At 48.0% G+C, this 15,027-nt stretch overlaps 1 protein-coding gene across 9 annotated transcripts in view; it reads right to left on the bottom strand.

Moving 5' to 3' along the window:
- Positions 1 to 14,771, bottom strand: part of LOC122691625 (BTG3 associated nuclear protein) — a 69,851-nt gene extending 55,080 nt beyond the window's left edge. For 8 of the 9 annotated variants that reach the window (XM_043898256.1, XM_043898258.1, XM_043898257.1 and 5 more), the window contains exon 1: positions 14,346 to 14,771. In XM_043898256.1, coding sequence (XP_043754191.1) covers positions 14,346 to 14,615 — 270 coding nt within the window. In that variant the 5' untranslated portion in view covers positions 14,616 to 14,771. Of the gene's footprint in view, positions 1 to 1,873; positions 1,996 to 14,345 lie in introns of those variants that run through there. The other variant, XM_043898262.1, reaches the window with a different exon arrangement.
- Positions 14,772 to 15,027: the final 256 nt, after the last annotated feature.

Raw genomic sequence — 15,027 nt, 5'->3', positions numbered from 1 at the left:
GTCAGGCTCTCTCTCTCCCTCCGGCTCAGCCCTGGGCCTCTTCTCACTGGCACTGAAACACCCATCTCCCTGCCTACAGCACACAATCAACTCCACCTCCAACCTGTCCCGGAACTTCAGATCCTTGTGACAAACGGCCTCTGGGCCACCTCCCCTAGGTCTCCAGTCTCATTGTGAAGAGGCTGAACTGAACCCGTCCCTGTCCACACCTCCAGACCGCCCGCCCAGGTGTGGTTCTCCTCCTCGCATTGGACCTGTAGGCAGAACTTCCCGCTGCCCTCGCTCTGGCCTCATCAGTGCATATCTGGACCCACGCGCTGGCCGTACCTGGGTCTCCCTGCTCTGCCTTCGCCCAGAATCGCCTCCAATACCTGTTTAAAGGCTATGGATCACGTGAAAGCCCATCTCAGCGTCCCTGTCTGCTCAAAGCCCAACAGAGGTTTCCCGCTCATTCAAGGTGCGTGCCTGGCACCAGCCAGGCTCCCTCTGTGCCCCCAGGCTCCACTCGAGGCTCCTCACTCTGCCATCGGAGGAGGCTGCCCCAGCCAGGCGGGCACACACCACCCAGCCCTCACCCTCCGCCATCCGCTTGCCCTTCCACCCAGTCACGTCCCACCCGTCACACCCACCAGCAGCACCCATCTCCCAGCTGCCCGTTCCTGCTTCATCACAAAGCCCTTCCATCTAACCTGCGACACAGGCGAAACATCCATCTGATTTGGCATCTGTCTCCCCTGCTAGAAGACAAGCTCCCCTGGGCAGGAACCCGCCCCATCCCACTCACTGCTCCGCATGGGGCCTGGCACGCCATGGATGTCAGCGCAGTGGGGCTGGGGGGGAGCCCTGGGGAGACACCCCACTGCCCACCCAGCACTATACTCTGGAGGGCGGCATGTCTGCTGACAAACCATGCAGTAATGTCTGCAGAGTTCTCTCATTTCAATGACTGCAGTGTAACTAAGTCACAGACCTGTTTAGCTTATGACTGTGAATTTCACGCAAACGACATGTTAGGTTTCACAGTGGAAATACAAGCTGCTCGCGGATTGTCAACGACAGACAGGAGCAGTTGTTCATCAGCAGAAACACAGAACAGTACATTTAGTTTCGATTTTTCTAGTTTTTAAATATTTTGGACACCTGTAGAAAATAAAACCACAAGGCCCCTGAAACAAGGGAAAAAAGAAGAGCTACTATAATTGAACACGTGACTGCACAACAGCAGTAAACGTGGGAAAAGGAAACCCTGCAGCCCAGCAGCATTGTCACGCGGCAAAAAGGCATCAAGAAAAAGCAGCCAGGCAGAGCCCGCCGCGTCCACCCTGGGTTTCCTCAGTCACCACGAGAACTACATCACACAGTCATCCCAACAGGGACGTCACAGCACCTGGGGGTCTTAGGGCAGACACTGTGCAGAGCTGTTTCTCCCACTGGCCCCTGAACAAGCACCTGCGGACACAGTCTATAGGAGGCTACGTCCGGGGAGGCGCGCAAGGCGGCTGCTGTGACCCCAGGGTGGTGACCTGGCCCTGCTCCACCAGAACCGTCTCCCAACCACCAGCTCCCTGCAGAGCGACCGTGTGAAGAGACGCGGCCCACACACCCTGAAGTCACAGGTGGAAGTGTGGCACCCTTGGCGGGGCCCTGGAGTCACCATGCCAGTCCGACCTCCCTTTACAGATGCCAAATACTCGGACAACAGTCCTCAGAGGGAAGGAGTGTCCCTGATGAGTATAAGAGACAGAAGACCCCAAAGACAAGTCTCGGAGAGGAGTCGTGGGATCCGCCAGCCCCAGGCTCGACAGCAAGCCCACCCCCAGGTCCCGGTCCCCCAGCCACTGCCCCACCTTGGCACCAGCTCTGCTCTGCCCACCTGAGTGGCAAGGCCAAGTCCACACGCCATGAAGACCAGAGCAGCAACCTCCATCTCCTCCAGGAAGCAGCCCAATGGTGCCCAGTTAAAAACCTCAAGCTCAGAAACAGGGCCCCTCCAACAGAATAAAGACCATTCCGCTCAGTCAGACCTGTCTGAATACAGATGTAGTAATAAAAATTAATTAAAAACCAGGATGAAGTAAACAAAGAAATCAACTCTTATTAAACCGAAACATGTGAAGAAGACTCAGCTTTGGCAGGGGGAAGATGCAAAGGAGAAAGAGGGAAGAAAGAGAAAATGTGACTATAAACGACCAGTCGGGTACTAGATCATTGGGAAGCAGCACTGATTCATATGAACATCCAGGCCACACTAGTTCTTCTTCACAACAGGCCCTCCAGAGATGTTTAAGTTTGAAATTAGGAGAAGGTCAAACTAGCCTCAGACAGCGGGTCCTTCCCCCACAATTATCATGTTTGATCAGATTGACCACTTCTAGTCACACTTCCCAAAATGGATAAACCTCCTCAAATACAAACCACTAATGCGAGAAAGGGAAGTGGCCGGACTTAAGCTGCTCCCACAGCACCGCTGTCCTCGGTCAAGACGCACTGGTCTCAGCAGCCCCTCCCCCTCTGAAAGCTGGCGAGCTCATGCCCATGGACATGTGTCTAACAACATCCCCTTCTCGGAGATTAGAACAGAAAATGTGTGAACACTTTATTCATCTAAAAATTACAAAAATCAATACAATACATATTAACACAAAAAACTTTTTTTCTTTACCAAAAATTACTAGAGTTCCCAAAATAATAAAAGCAAAACCTCAGCAAGAAGAGAGACCCAGTTTTGCATTTCTACAAATTTCTTCAATGTCAGACTTATTGGAAAACAACTAGGTTCTCCTATCTGTTGCTGCAGAGAAAGGGCCAGCCTCACCAGAGGTGCAGCTGGGAGGGGGTGGTGCACCTGAGCGGCGTGTTCAGGTAGGTGCAGAAATGCTCTCAACACACTCCCAGTCCCAACACACTCATAAAGGGCTTTATTTCTCCCTGAAGGCAAGCTGCAGTGAGGAATCTAAAACCTTACTGGTGAACTTTTCTTTATGTTATTACTTTAAAATCCACTGATCTGTCTTGCACTTGAAATGGACACTGGCCCAGGTCTGATCTGGTCATCTGGAAAATACTGGCTCAGTGAGTTAGGCAGATCTTCCAAATGTTGCTTATTATAGATTATCTAAAGCATCACATTCCTTAGTATCAGCACTGATCTCATCAGAAAAGTCTTGACATATTAGGAAGCTGCAGGCTCATAGCGGCACACAAAGCTTTCTGAAATTCCAGTTCCACTTGGAAGCGCAAATGTTACCACTGGCAGTAGGGTTAGCTGCTTTCCTTGCAGTTACAGGCTAAGTGGCTATTTAGTAAGAAATACCGGTAACATGTCAACTAGTCTGTTCCGGTGGTCCATGAAAAAGAGTGGCCAGTTCAGCTAACAGGGCCTGTCCTCCAAGCAACTTCCCAACTCCAAAACGCAGAAACATTCTCCACACACATCCTGTTTTGTTACAGAGTACTGAAAAGGGCTGTACTCAGGGCTGAGACTTAACAAAATGCATGATTTTTATTGCTTCATCAAGGACATTCTTAGGTGAGAATGGCTTTTCTGACTTGCACAGCAGTGACGAATCAGCAAAAAAAGGCAAATGACCTCTTGACAATCATTATGAAAACTACTCTCACAGCTGGGAAGGTTCTCCAGGACATCCCCAGGGTTCTAGAGTCCACACTCTGTCAACTACTGCCTTCAGGAATTACACCTCTAAAAAGAAAGCCTGAGAACCACACACATGTTAAAGTGAATTTCAGATAATGTCTGCCATAAAATAGAAACCATAAAAGCAATTAAAAGCAACTCTTACTTGATTCACTAACTGCCAACAATAAATGTAAATAAATACACTGCAGAGGTCTACACATATCTTGCAATAAAAGCTTTGGCTTCTATATACATAATGCCCTAAAATTTTAATTCTTCCCTGGTAGCTACTAAACAGCTTACACTGTGAAGTATTACTCTGATAACATAAAATATGACATCGGCCAAAGATGCAGGACTGTAACAATAAACCAGATCTACAGGGTTAAGCACCTTAACCTCATGACTTTTCTCAACAGTAAACACTACGGTACTGCAGAAGCTGCAGCTGGTTGAATCTGAGGATGCAGAGGCATGGATATGGACAGCTGGCTGCAAGTTACACTCCGGTTTTCCACTACATGGAGGCTGGCTCCCCAATCCCACATTGTTTAAGGGTCAGCTGCACTTTGATAAATAAAAGGGTCCACCACTGAACAGAAGAAGCCCCCCAAAATAACCCTTACCCAAGCCAACAGGACTATATATACTACAGAGTGACCTCAGAGAACTTCTCATAAACCTAGCAAATGCCACCAAGTAAGGTAATGTTCTTTTCTGGGTCCACAACTCTAGCACTTCACAATCCCACTACATCTGCATGTGCAACCAGTGGTCTGCGGAGACCTTAGAAACAGATGGCATTCTGCCTCTTACCTCTACTCACAGTCTCCCCTCCCTCAAACAGAACGGCAGATGGAAATGATTCAAGGTGATTTCTGTCAACAATAAACATGCAAACTTTTGATGTTATTAAACTTGCAGTTTGTAAGGAGTATGGTGCCTAATTTGTGATATCGGCTAGGGCAAATATTCTTGGGGAAAATATATCCAAAGTTAGTAAAGGAGCCCCTTTCTCTTTTGCAAAAAAAAAGAAAAAAAAAAAGAGGACATACTGGAACATCCCTGGTGGCCCAGTGTTAAGGCTGTGCACTCCCAGTGCAAGGGGCACAGGTTCTACTCCCAGTTGGGGAACTAAGATCCCATGTGCTGCACTGTGCATCCAACAAAAAAAAAGTGGACATTATTGTGATAATCAGTAAAAAGCAAAATGAACTAGATCCGTTGCTTAGATAACACAGCTGAATCGATGAGATTCCTAATTCTGAAAACTGTTATTGTTGTTCAGTCACTAAGTCGTGCCCAACTCTTCAGCTTCAGTATCAGCTTTTCCAAAGAATACTCAGTTATTTCCTTCAGGGCTGACTGGCTTGATCTCCACACACTCCAAGAAACTCTCAAGAGTCTTCTCCAGCACCATGACTCAAAGCATCAATTCTTCAGCGCTCAGCCTTCTTTACAGTCCAACTCTCACATCTGTACATGACTACTGGAAAAACCATAGCTTTGACTATACAGACCTCTGTCAGCCAAGTGATGTTTTTGTTTTTTAATACGCTGTCTAGGTTTATCATAGCTCTTCTTCTAAGGAGCATCTTTTAATTTCATGGCTGCAGTCACCAACCGTAGTTACTTTGGAGCCCAAGAGAACAAAGTGTGTCACTGTTTCCACTCTTTCCCCTTCTATTTGCCATGAAGTGATAGGATCGGATGCCATGATCTTGGTATTTTGAATGCTGAGTTTTCAACCAGCTTTTTCACTCTCCTCTTTCACCCTCATCAAGACGCTCTTTAGTTCTTCACTTTCTGCCATTAGAGTGGTATCATCTGTGTATCTGATGTTGTTATTTCCCCCGGCAATCTTGATTCCAGCTTGTTGATTATCCAGCCCAGCATTTCATATGATGTACTCTGCATATTAGTTTCATAAGCAGGGTGACAATATACAGCCTTGATGTACTCCTCTCCCAATTTTGAACCCCTTGTTGTTTCATGTCTGGTTCTATTGCTTCTTGACCTGCATACAGGTTTCTCAGGAGACAGGTAAGGTGGTCTGATACTCCTGTCTCTTTAAGAATTCTCCACAGTTTGTTGTGATCTACAGAGTCTACAGCTTTAATGCAGTCAATGAAACAGAAGTAGATGTTATTCTGGAATTCCCTTGCTTTCTCTATGAGCCAATGAATGTTGGCAATTTGATCTGTCTCCTCTACCTTTTATAAACCCAGCCTGTATATCTGGAATTTCTCAGTTCACGTAGTATTGAAGAATTTTGAGGATTACCTTGCTAGCATGTGAAATCAGTGCAAATGCAGGGTAGTTGGAACATTCTTTGGCATTGCTCTTCTTTGGGATTGGAATGAAAACTGACCGTTTCCAGTCCTGTGGCCACAGGTGAGTTTTCCAAATTTGCTGGCATATTGAGTGCAGCACTTTCACAGCATCACCTTTTAAGATTTTAAATAGCTCAGCTGGAATTTCATCACCTCCACTAGCTTTGTTCATAGTGATGCTTCCTAAGGCCCACCTGACTTGGCACTCCAGGATATCTAGCCTCCACTGTGGTTATCCAGGTCATTAAGACATTTTTTGTATAGTTCCTGTGTGTTCTCACCTCTTCTTAATCTCTTCTGCTTCTATTAGGTCCTTGCCATTTCTGTCCTTTACTGTGCCCATCCTTGCATGAAATGTTCCTTTGGTATCTCTAATTTTCTTGAAGAGATAGATCTCCAGTCTTTTCCATCCTACTGTTTTTCCTGTATTTCTTTGCATTGTTCATTTAACTTCTTATCTCTCCTTGCTATTCTCTGGAACTCTGCATTCAGATGGCTCTCTTTCCCTTTCTCCTTTGCGTTTCGCTTCTCTTCTTTCCTCAGCTATTTGTAAGGCTTCCTCAGACAACCATTTTGCCTTGTTACATTTCTTTTTCTTTGGGATGGTTTTCCTCTCTGCTTCCTGTACAATGTTACATACTTCTGTCCATAGTTCTTCAGGCACTCTATCAGATCTAATCCCTTGAATCAATTTGTCACCTCCACTGTATTTCAGTTAGGTCATACCTAACTCCAGGCATTTGAGTCAGGTCATACCCGAATGGTTTTCCCCACTTTAATTAAAGCCTGAATTTTGCAATAAGGAGCTCATGATCTGAGCCACAGTCAGCTCCTGGTCTTGTTTTTTATTGACCACATAGAGCTTCTCCATCTTTGGCTCCAAAGAACATAATCAACCTGATTTCGGTACTGACCATCTGGTGATGTCTAGGTGTAGTCGCTCTTGGGTTTTTGGAAAAGGGTGTTAGCTATGACCAGCATGTTCTCTTGATAAGACTCTGTTAGCCTTGAACACTGTACTGTGGTTATATAAAGAGAATGTCCTTGATTGCAGGAAACAGCCACTTAAATGTTTAAGGTTAACGGGACATTATAGCTTAAACTGTTTTGGGAAAAAAAGAGACTCACACACAGGAGGTTGCAGAGAAGAGAAAGGATAGAGCAAATATAAAATATTAGCATCTAAGACCCTAAGAGAAGACTACACCACAATCATTTGTACTATTCCTAAAACTTTCAAGCCTGAAAAAAATCCAAACCCAGTTCCTATGAAGAGTTGCTAAGGCTTTTGTTCCAAACAACAGTGCTAAGGACAGAAAGATGCATTCTCATCTGACACCAATTACACTTCAGCAGGGCTGCCTCTGACTTTTCTCTCCACGTAGATTTTTCCAAAATAAAACCTCCAGAACCTCCAAGTCAGTGGTGACAGGCACAGCTGCTGGAGGAGTGGCCTGTGCAAAGAGGGACCCAGTGGGAGCACCCCTCACCATCAGCTCGGTGTTGCTGACTCCCCACCTGGACATCTTCCACTTGCATTAGCATGGTGTCTGGAGTCACAGACCACAGTCTGAGAGGCAGGTCCCACCAGCAAGTTAGTTTTGTAGAAAAGTTTTATTGGAAAACAGCCACGTCTACTTTGGCTTCTGCAAAGGCAGAGTTGAGTGGTTGGGACAGACCCCAAAGCCAGAAGTGTTTACTCATCCAGTCCCTTACAAGTCTGTTGACTTCTCTGGAGTGGAGCATTTAACAGTGGCACCTCTAGACTCTTGAAACTGCCTGGAGACTAAGACGGGGGATAAAGAAACAGGAAATTTTACTGAGAAGCAGAAAAATGATGGTGGCCTCCTGAAGGTGCTCCAACCTGAGCTGACTGCCTGCTTCACCTCTTACTGGCTGGAAGGAGCAATTTCTGCTTCAGGTTACAGCACATCTACAGAAATCCCAAAGAGGCAAAGCAGGCTTCCTGAGCTCTTGAATGATCCCAGGAGAAGCAGTGAGGACCAGTGAAGCCAGGGGAGTGGAGTGTTTTACAGACAATTGGCGTGGAGGGAGCCCAGGCAGCACACTTTGCTTTCAACCTCCTGCACCCCTTTAGCCTCCTAACATAGTAGGACTGCATTTTATACACATCTGAATTGCATAAACTTAAATCACACAAATTTAAGATAATGTAAAAAATATTAAAGCCCTCACTTCACAAAAAATGTGTTGTTAGTTGAATCCCGCAAACCTTAAAAAATCCATCAAGTGTTTCATTTCAAAACCAGGCCACATAACTACAGACTGTGTTTGCGCCTCTTCACTGGTGAACAGGACGCCTAACCTTCTGGGACAGATTCAGTCAAAATCAGGGCGGGGGGGGGAGGCGGTGGCTGGAGAGGTTGTGAATTAAGTGGCGTGTTTGCAGAAGATCCCAGCAGAGAGGGCAGCTTGACGCAGCACCTGATCCTGAGGTCCACCCTGGCTCCAGCCACGAGCGCTTCCAGGACAGTGTAGCAGCAGGCAGTCCCGTCCTGCAGTCCCCTGCCAATGCGACTACAGGGTGCACTTGGTGGTGACAGCTGGCACCCAGCCTGAGTTGTCCCCGCTCCATCCAGGAAGATCAAGGTGCCCGGGGCTCTTGCCACACTCAAGGGACACACAGTTCACACCAACAAGGAAATGCCAGCACCAAGTTTTCCCTGCCAGTTTATCCAAACCCACTGCTACTTTAGAAAGGTGTAATTCTGCTTCAAGTTATTTGATGACTTTCCATCGTGAAGAGAAAGGAAAAATCACTAGAGACCAGAAGCGGCATTCTTTGCAGCACACGATGTCAATCTTTATTACAGAAGGTTTGTCGGTACAGGGCTCTGCCCCAATCCACTCAGCGCAGTCCCCGGCTTCTTGACACCACTCCACCCCCACCCACCCCTCCTACCCGGGCTCTTCCTGCCCACTCACTCTTTCAGAGCATTCCCCACACTCAACTACTCTAAACACTAACAAGGAAGGACTCAGCGCAAGGAAAGGGTAGTCACCTTCCAGACACCCCCCTCACCTCTCTACCTGTCCTCTTCATCTTCTCTGGCCTTTGCTGATGGATTTCATTCTTCCACCATCTATGTATTGTCAGCAATCCAACCTTATGGGCCACCTGTCTGGGGCAGTGGTCAGCACCATCGCCATCCCCCCACCCCAGTATGAGGGTCACTATAAAGACAAGGCCATCTTACTGTTCACCCACCATGAAGGCAGGTGGTCCAAAACATTAAATAAAATTGGACGGTCCTTGACAATGGGTCGATGTGAAAAACACAAAGAATTTAATTCAAAAAAGGAATCATTTCAGGTGACTTCCACAATGCTTTGGGTGTGCTATCTGCTTGGGAAGTTAAGGTTTCCATCACGGTTTAAATCAAAAGCATCCACGGGTTTCAAGCAGGGGTAGGCCCTGGGTGGTCATCCCAAGCTCAGCCTCCTCTTAGACATACCCGGGAAGACGTACTATTATGGTGAAGGGATGCTTGGCTGGGGCAGGAGGCTGGGGGATGAGATGGAGTCAAGAGCATGCCCTCTAGATCTGAAGACAGCCCCGTCTTCCCAGGAGGTAGGCTGGGCACAGACAGAGCCGACAGCAAGGCAGATGGCATAAGATGAGATGATTAGCTAAAGCTCTCATTTTAAACTGGTTTCACAAACTACACAAAAGTGAGAAACCAAAGAGCTGAGAATTCTTAAAAGTACTCTGAAAGGAGGGTTGATGTTAGAAGTCTATTCTTCTGAGCAGTTAAGTGAGCTCCAGGTTCTATCCCTGAATAAGAAGCACCTGTCACTTTTTAAGAGCAACTTGCAACCACAGGACCCAAAAGTTGCTGTCAAATTCCTTCGAACTCCAATGAACATTTCAGAATAGTTCAAGGCACCTCCAGTGAACAATTCGCTATGTGCTTTTGTTTTTCTGACCATCAAGTATGTGAAGTCAGAGGACACAATAATGATCTTTATCCTCCTCTTGGAAAGGGAGGGCTTTTTACACATTTTTCTAAGACATTCTCAGTGAGAACCTTAATACACATTACCCGCAGAACTCCTTTCTTCAAAATGAGAAAATGCTTATTTTTTCCAGATTTAAATAGTTAAAAGTGGTAAAGTCACAAGGACATTTTAAAGTCAGTCTGGCATTATGATATCATGTATTTAACTGTACAGCTAAAGTCTTCAGAATTTATAGTGTAGATGAGATCGTAAGGAAAAACTAAGGCTAGTAAGCTATAAGGGCGTTATCAATGATCTGCTTACACAGACTCACCTAGAGCCTGCACTAGGCAGAACCATTTACCACCCACCAAACAAGGCTGGTGGGTCATTCTCTCTTAGCTCCTTGTGCACCATCCAGCACAGGAAGTATTTCTTCAGCAAGTGCATGTACTATACCTGACAATCTTCTAAACTGCAAACTCTGAATCTTTCGCTATCTGTCCACACCTGGAACGTTTCTGAGGCACACCAGTCAAGATTCTGGCACCATGTGCCTCAATTTGGGTTTTCTCATGACTAGACTTCATGTATGTGTTTCTGTTTCAATGCATATCATTACGGAACGTGATAGCATTGTCTTTTTACTGGAGATGCCAGGTTTTTCCACTGTGAGGTTATAATTCTTCCTTTGCAATTTATAAACATTTTGGGAGAGATGTGTAAACATCCCAAATTGGAAGAGACTAAAGGAGACATGACAACTAAATGCGGAGTGAGGTCCTGGATTAGATCCTGAAACAGAAAAAGGATATTAGTAGAAAACTGATGAAGTTCAGCAAGGTCCACATTTCAGCTAACAGTACTGTGACAAAGTTAAGTTTTTGATTTTCATGAGGATATCTGATAATGTAAGGTGTCAATGTTAAGGGAAGTGACTTTTCTGTAAATCTAAAGTTCCTTCAAAAGGAAAAGTTTATAAAGCTGAAGATTTTAATTCCATACATCTGGACAGGGCGTGAGAGTCCATGTTTCTCACAAATCCCCAGCAATGGCAATGCCTCTGCCTCCACTAGCAAGGCCCTGGCAAACACAACTGGTATATTTCACTATTCACAGCTTTTGAAGGACAATCAACTAAAATGCATCAAGGTTACACTTCCAGCACAGTAATCACCGCTTGCCTAGAGGCAATCCTTAAACTCTGGCCCAGTGATACAAGACAAGCCCCCTGCAGAGGCTAAAACCACAATCTTTGCTCTAACACCGTCTATGGTTGGCATTCCCCAGCTAAGCCTGGCACCCCTCCACAGCTCTGGAGCCAGGAGAAAATCCAGTGGGAATGCACACCATCCGCCCACAAGTGCAATGCAGAGGAGGCCATGGGGACCGAGATGTGGCCAGTCATCCCACTGCCACTGGGCATTTGTTACCACAGTCAATGGGAGGCAGGAGAGCAGGGTGATGAGAAGGGATGCTGGAATACCTACTCACACAGAGCGACTGGCCTCAGAGGTGAACTTTGCTCATCCCATTAAAGTGACTTTTAGTATCATATAATAAATCCACAAGAAAGAATATAAGGTGTGCAAGAGATTCTGCAAATTTCTGGCAGACCAGGAGGATTAATGGGGGAAGAGGAAACAGTAATCGGAGCACACAGGAGTGCATACAACAAAGGAGGCCTCCAAGCCTATAAAGGCTAAGACTCCAAACCAGGAGAGGGCGAGGGCTGTGCCTGCGCATGGAAGTCAGGTCCCTGTACGAACAGCTGTACAAGGGCCCTCCACAGACCAAGTGGAGCAGCCCCCAATCAAAGGCATCTTCCTTAAGCTTGAGAGGCCGAGAAAATCTGCCTTCTGACACTTGAGGTCCCAGCCCAACAAAGTTCCCCAAAACCCAGTGGGTAACCTGCATATTTTCAAAAGTAGTCCCACAGGGGAATTCCCTGGTGGTCCAGAGGTCAGGACACCATGCTTTCACTGCTGTGGGCCCGGGTTCAATCCCTGGTTGAGGAACAAAAATTCCATAAGCCGCCATGTGGGTGTGACCAAAAAAATCAGCGCCCGAAACTCACAAGTTCTCTGCCTGCTTCCTCTGGCCTTAGACAACAATAATTACCAGTATTTGAAGAGTATTTGCCACACAAAGCAAAAAGCCAGCCTTTTTAAAAAGAGAACAACAGTGACAGAATAGGACACAAAAAATTAGAGAATAAAAGAGAACTAAAAAAATTCTTACTAGTATCCTCAAAGTCAAGGAGATAATGCATTCAAACAATATATTATGAAAAGGAACAAAATAAATCCTTAGAAATTAAACTTTGATTGTGGAAATAAAAAATTTTAAAGTAGGATTGGAGGATAAATGTTTCTATCCCAGAAACAAGAATAAGATGACACAGGAAGAGGATAAAGACAGAAGATCTGGAAAGTTAATCCAAGATGTCCATCATCCAACTAACAGAAACTCCTAAACAGAAGAGTAAAAGCAGAGCTGGAGAAGGAAATAGCAACCTACTCCAGTATTCTTGCCTGGAGAGTCCATGGACAGAGGAGCCTGGCAGGCTACAGTCCATGGGGTCACAAGAGTCGGACACAACTTAGCGACTAAGCCACCACCAAAAGCAGAGCAGAAGACATTCTCAAATGACACAAGAGACTTTCAAATTCCAGAGCTGAAGGAAAAGTCCCCAGAGTCAGAAAGCAAATTCAGAGTAGGACTCTACATTTTTGGGGAATTCCAGAAATGTCTTAACACCAAAGAGGATCCTGAAGAGTTATCCAAAAGGAATAAGGCTACTTGGCAGTAGGTTCTCATTGAAATAAAGGAAGTCAAGATTAAAACATGAGACCTGAACAAACTCAGTTGTATAGTAAAAGAAAATGTCAGGATGATGCCAGAGCTGGTCTAAGGAGTAAACAATCCAGATTAGAAAAAGGATACCACAAGGCTGAGGAGGGGGACGGTAAGACACTTAGTGCTATCCTTCAGAATCTAAAACAAGGTAAAGTGGGACTTCCCTAGCAGTCCAGAGGTTGAGACTCCATGCTTCCATTCCAGGGGGGACAGGTTCAATCCCCAGAGAACTAAGATCCCACATGCCTCAGGGAGCAGTAAAAAAAAAAAAAGGTAAAGAGTCAACAGAAACAGCAAACAGAAAAGCCATCACGAACAAAAGAAAAAAGCAAAAACCCGTATAACAGGGGAAATAGACTACCTGGCTGTGAAGCAGTATCTGCTTAGTTATAAACAATCTGAACTAACTGAATATAGTGAATTCAGGGGATAGGTGAGATGCAATATGAAAAATTAATCCATCCTATCTGTTAACAGCAAGTCAGGAATGTATAAAACCAGTAAAGTGCCAGCTTATTATTTATAGCTACGAAGAACTCCCTCAAGAAACAGCAAAAAGATAAAAGTCTTGGAGGAGTGGAACTGGGAGGTGGGGCAGGGGCTGTTTTATAGTTTTCCATTGACACTTTGTGGCATCATTTTATTAAAGTATCAAAAGTGTGCAATTTTTTCAGAACACAGACTTGGGACAGATCGCGTTCAAACCTGGCCGTGTGTCCCAGGGAAGCCCCTTCCCTCCGTGGGCCGCAGCCACCTCCCTGTCCACCTGACCGGACCGCCGCGATGAGAAGTGCTGGAAACGCTGGTGGGACCGGCCGCAGCATTGGACCCACACACAGCATCCGCTTTCTCAAAATTGGAGCCTTCATGACAGGACCCGACGTCCCAGGAGCACACGCTTACTTTAATCGCCAGACAAAAAGGGGCAAAGGAGCTTAAACACACGGAGTTAACGTTACCGGCGGCTCGGAAATTCCGAGCACCGGGCAGGGGTCCCCAGGGCCGCCCCTAACCAGGGCCCGCCGCCCGCCCAACACGAACCGCCGCCTCCCGCACTTCCGCCCACAGCCGCTGTCCCCGAATCCGCGGCCTCCGGCCTCCCGGGTCCGTCGGGGGGGGGGGGGCCGCCTAGTCGCCCGCCCGCCCGTGGCCTCACGACCCGGAGCAGCTACATCGCAGCAGTAGCACGACCCCACCCCGCCCGCCCGCTGCCGGACGCTGCTCTTGCGGGCCTGGTCCCGGAAGGGAGGCCCGCTCCGCGACGGACCCCGCGCACCGCGACGGCGGGGGCGGCGGGCCGGGGGATGGGCGGCCAGAGCCGGGTGCGGGTGCGCTGAGGCGCGGCGGGCAGGCGGCTTGACAGAGCTGAGGCGGGGGCGCACAAGACGGCGGGCCGTTGGGGCCGGTCGCCTTATCGGGGGGGGCGGGGGCGGCGGCGCGGGCGCCGCGGCCGGAGGAGGGCGCAGGGAGGAGGGAGGAGGGGAGATCTCGCTCTCGCTCTCGCCCCGCGGGAAGGGGGAGGTGGAGACGCGACCGGCTGCGGGAGCTGCAATTACCGTGTGGGCTGCGGAATTCTCGTGGTGTTTGTCGGGGAGATGCGATAATGGCGTCCGTCCTCGCGAGAGAAGCCGCCGCTCTGCGCAGGCGCCGCGAATCCCTCCCCGCGGCCCTCCGCCCTGCACCATCTGCGCAGGCTCACCGGGAGGGGGAGCAGGGGGCGGGGCGAGGCGCGGGGCGGGGCGCGGGGGCGGGGCCTGCCGCTCGGAGTCTCCCGCGCGCGCTGGGCTGGCGCCGACGACCGCCGGGCATGCGCACGGGTCCTGCATCCGCGCCACAGATTGGCCCCCAAACTTCTTACTTCTCTGTCACGCGTTCAAGCTTCTCACTAGCCCCTGAAAAGTCGCGCTGGTGGACCGTTCGAGGAATTTGCATTTTCTTTGAGGCCTAATGAATAGGAATTAGTGCCACAGACGACTACATGTCCCGGAGAGCCCTGCGCAAGCCTCGAGCGTGCATTCTGGGACTCGTGGTTCCTGCGTCTGCGCGAAGCCTGCTGGTACTTGTGGTCCCATCCCCACCCCGACCCGTGCCAGCGCGTGGGATGCTGGGACTTGTAGTTAAGTTGTGTAAGTCCGCTGCGCCGGCGCGTCTCTGGCCACTGCTGCAGTGGGGTTCCCCTGAGTAGCAGGCGAGTTCAGGGGTTCCCAGGGTTGTCACAGGTTCGAAGACACGCTCCTG

Source organism: Cervus elaphus, chromosome 4 (genome assembly GCF_910594005.1).
Source record: "Cervus elaphus chromosome 4, mCerEla1.1, whole genome shotgun sequence".
NCBI classification, from domain to species: Eukaryota; Metazoa; Chordata; class Mammalia; order Artiodactyla; family Cervidae; genus Cervus; species Cervus elaphus.
This window is presented reverse-complemented; position numbering and strand designations above follow the sequence as displayed.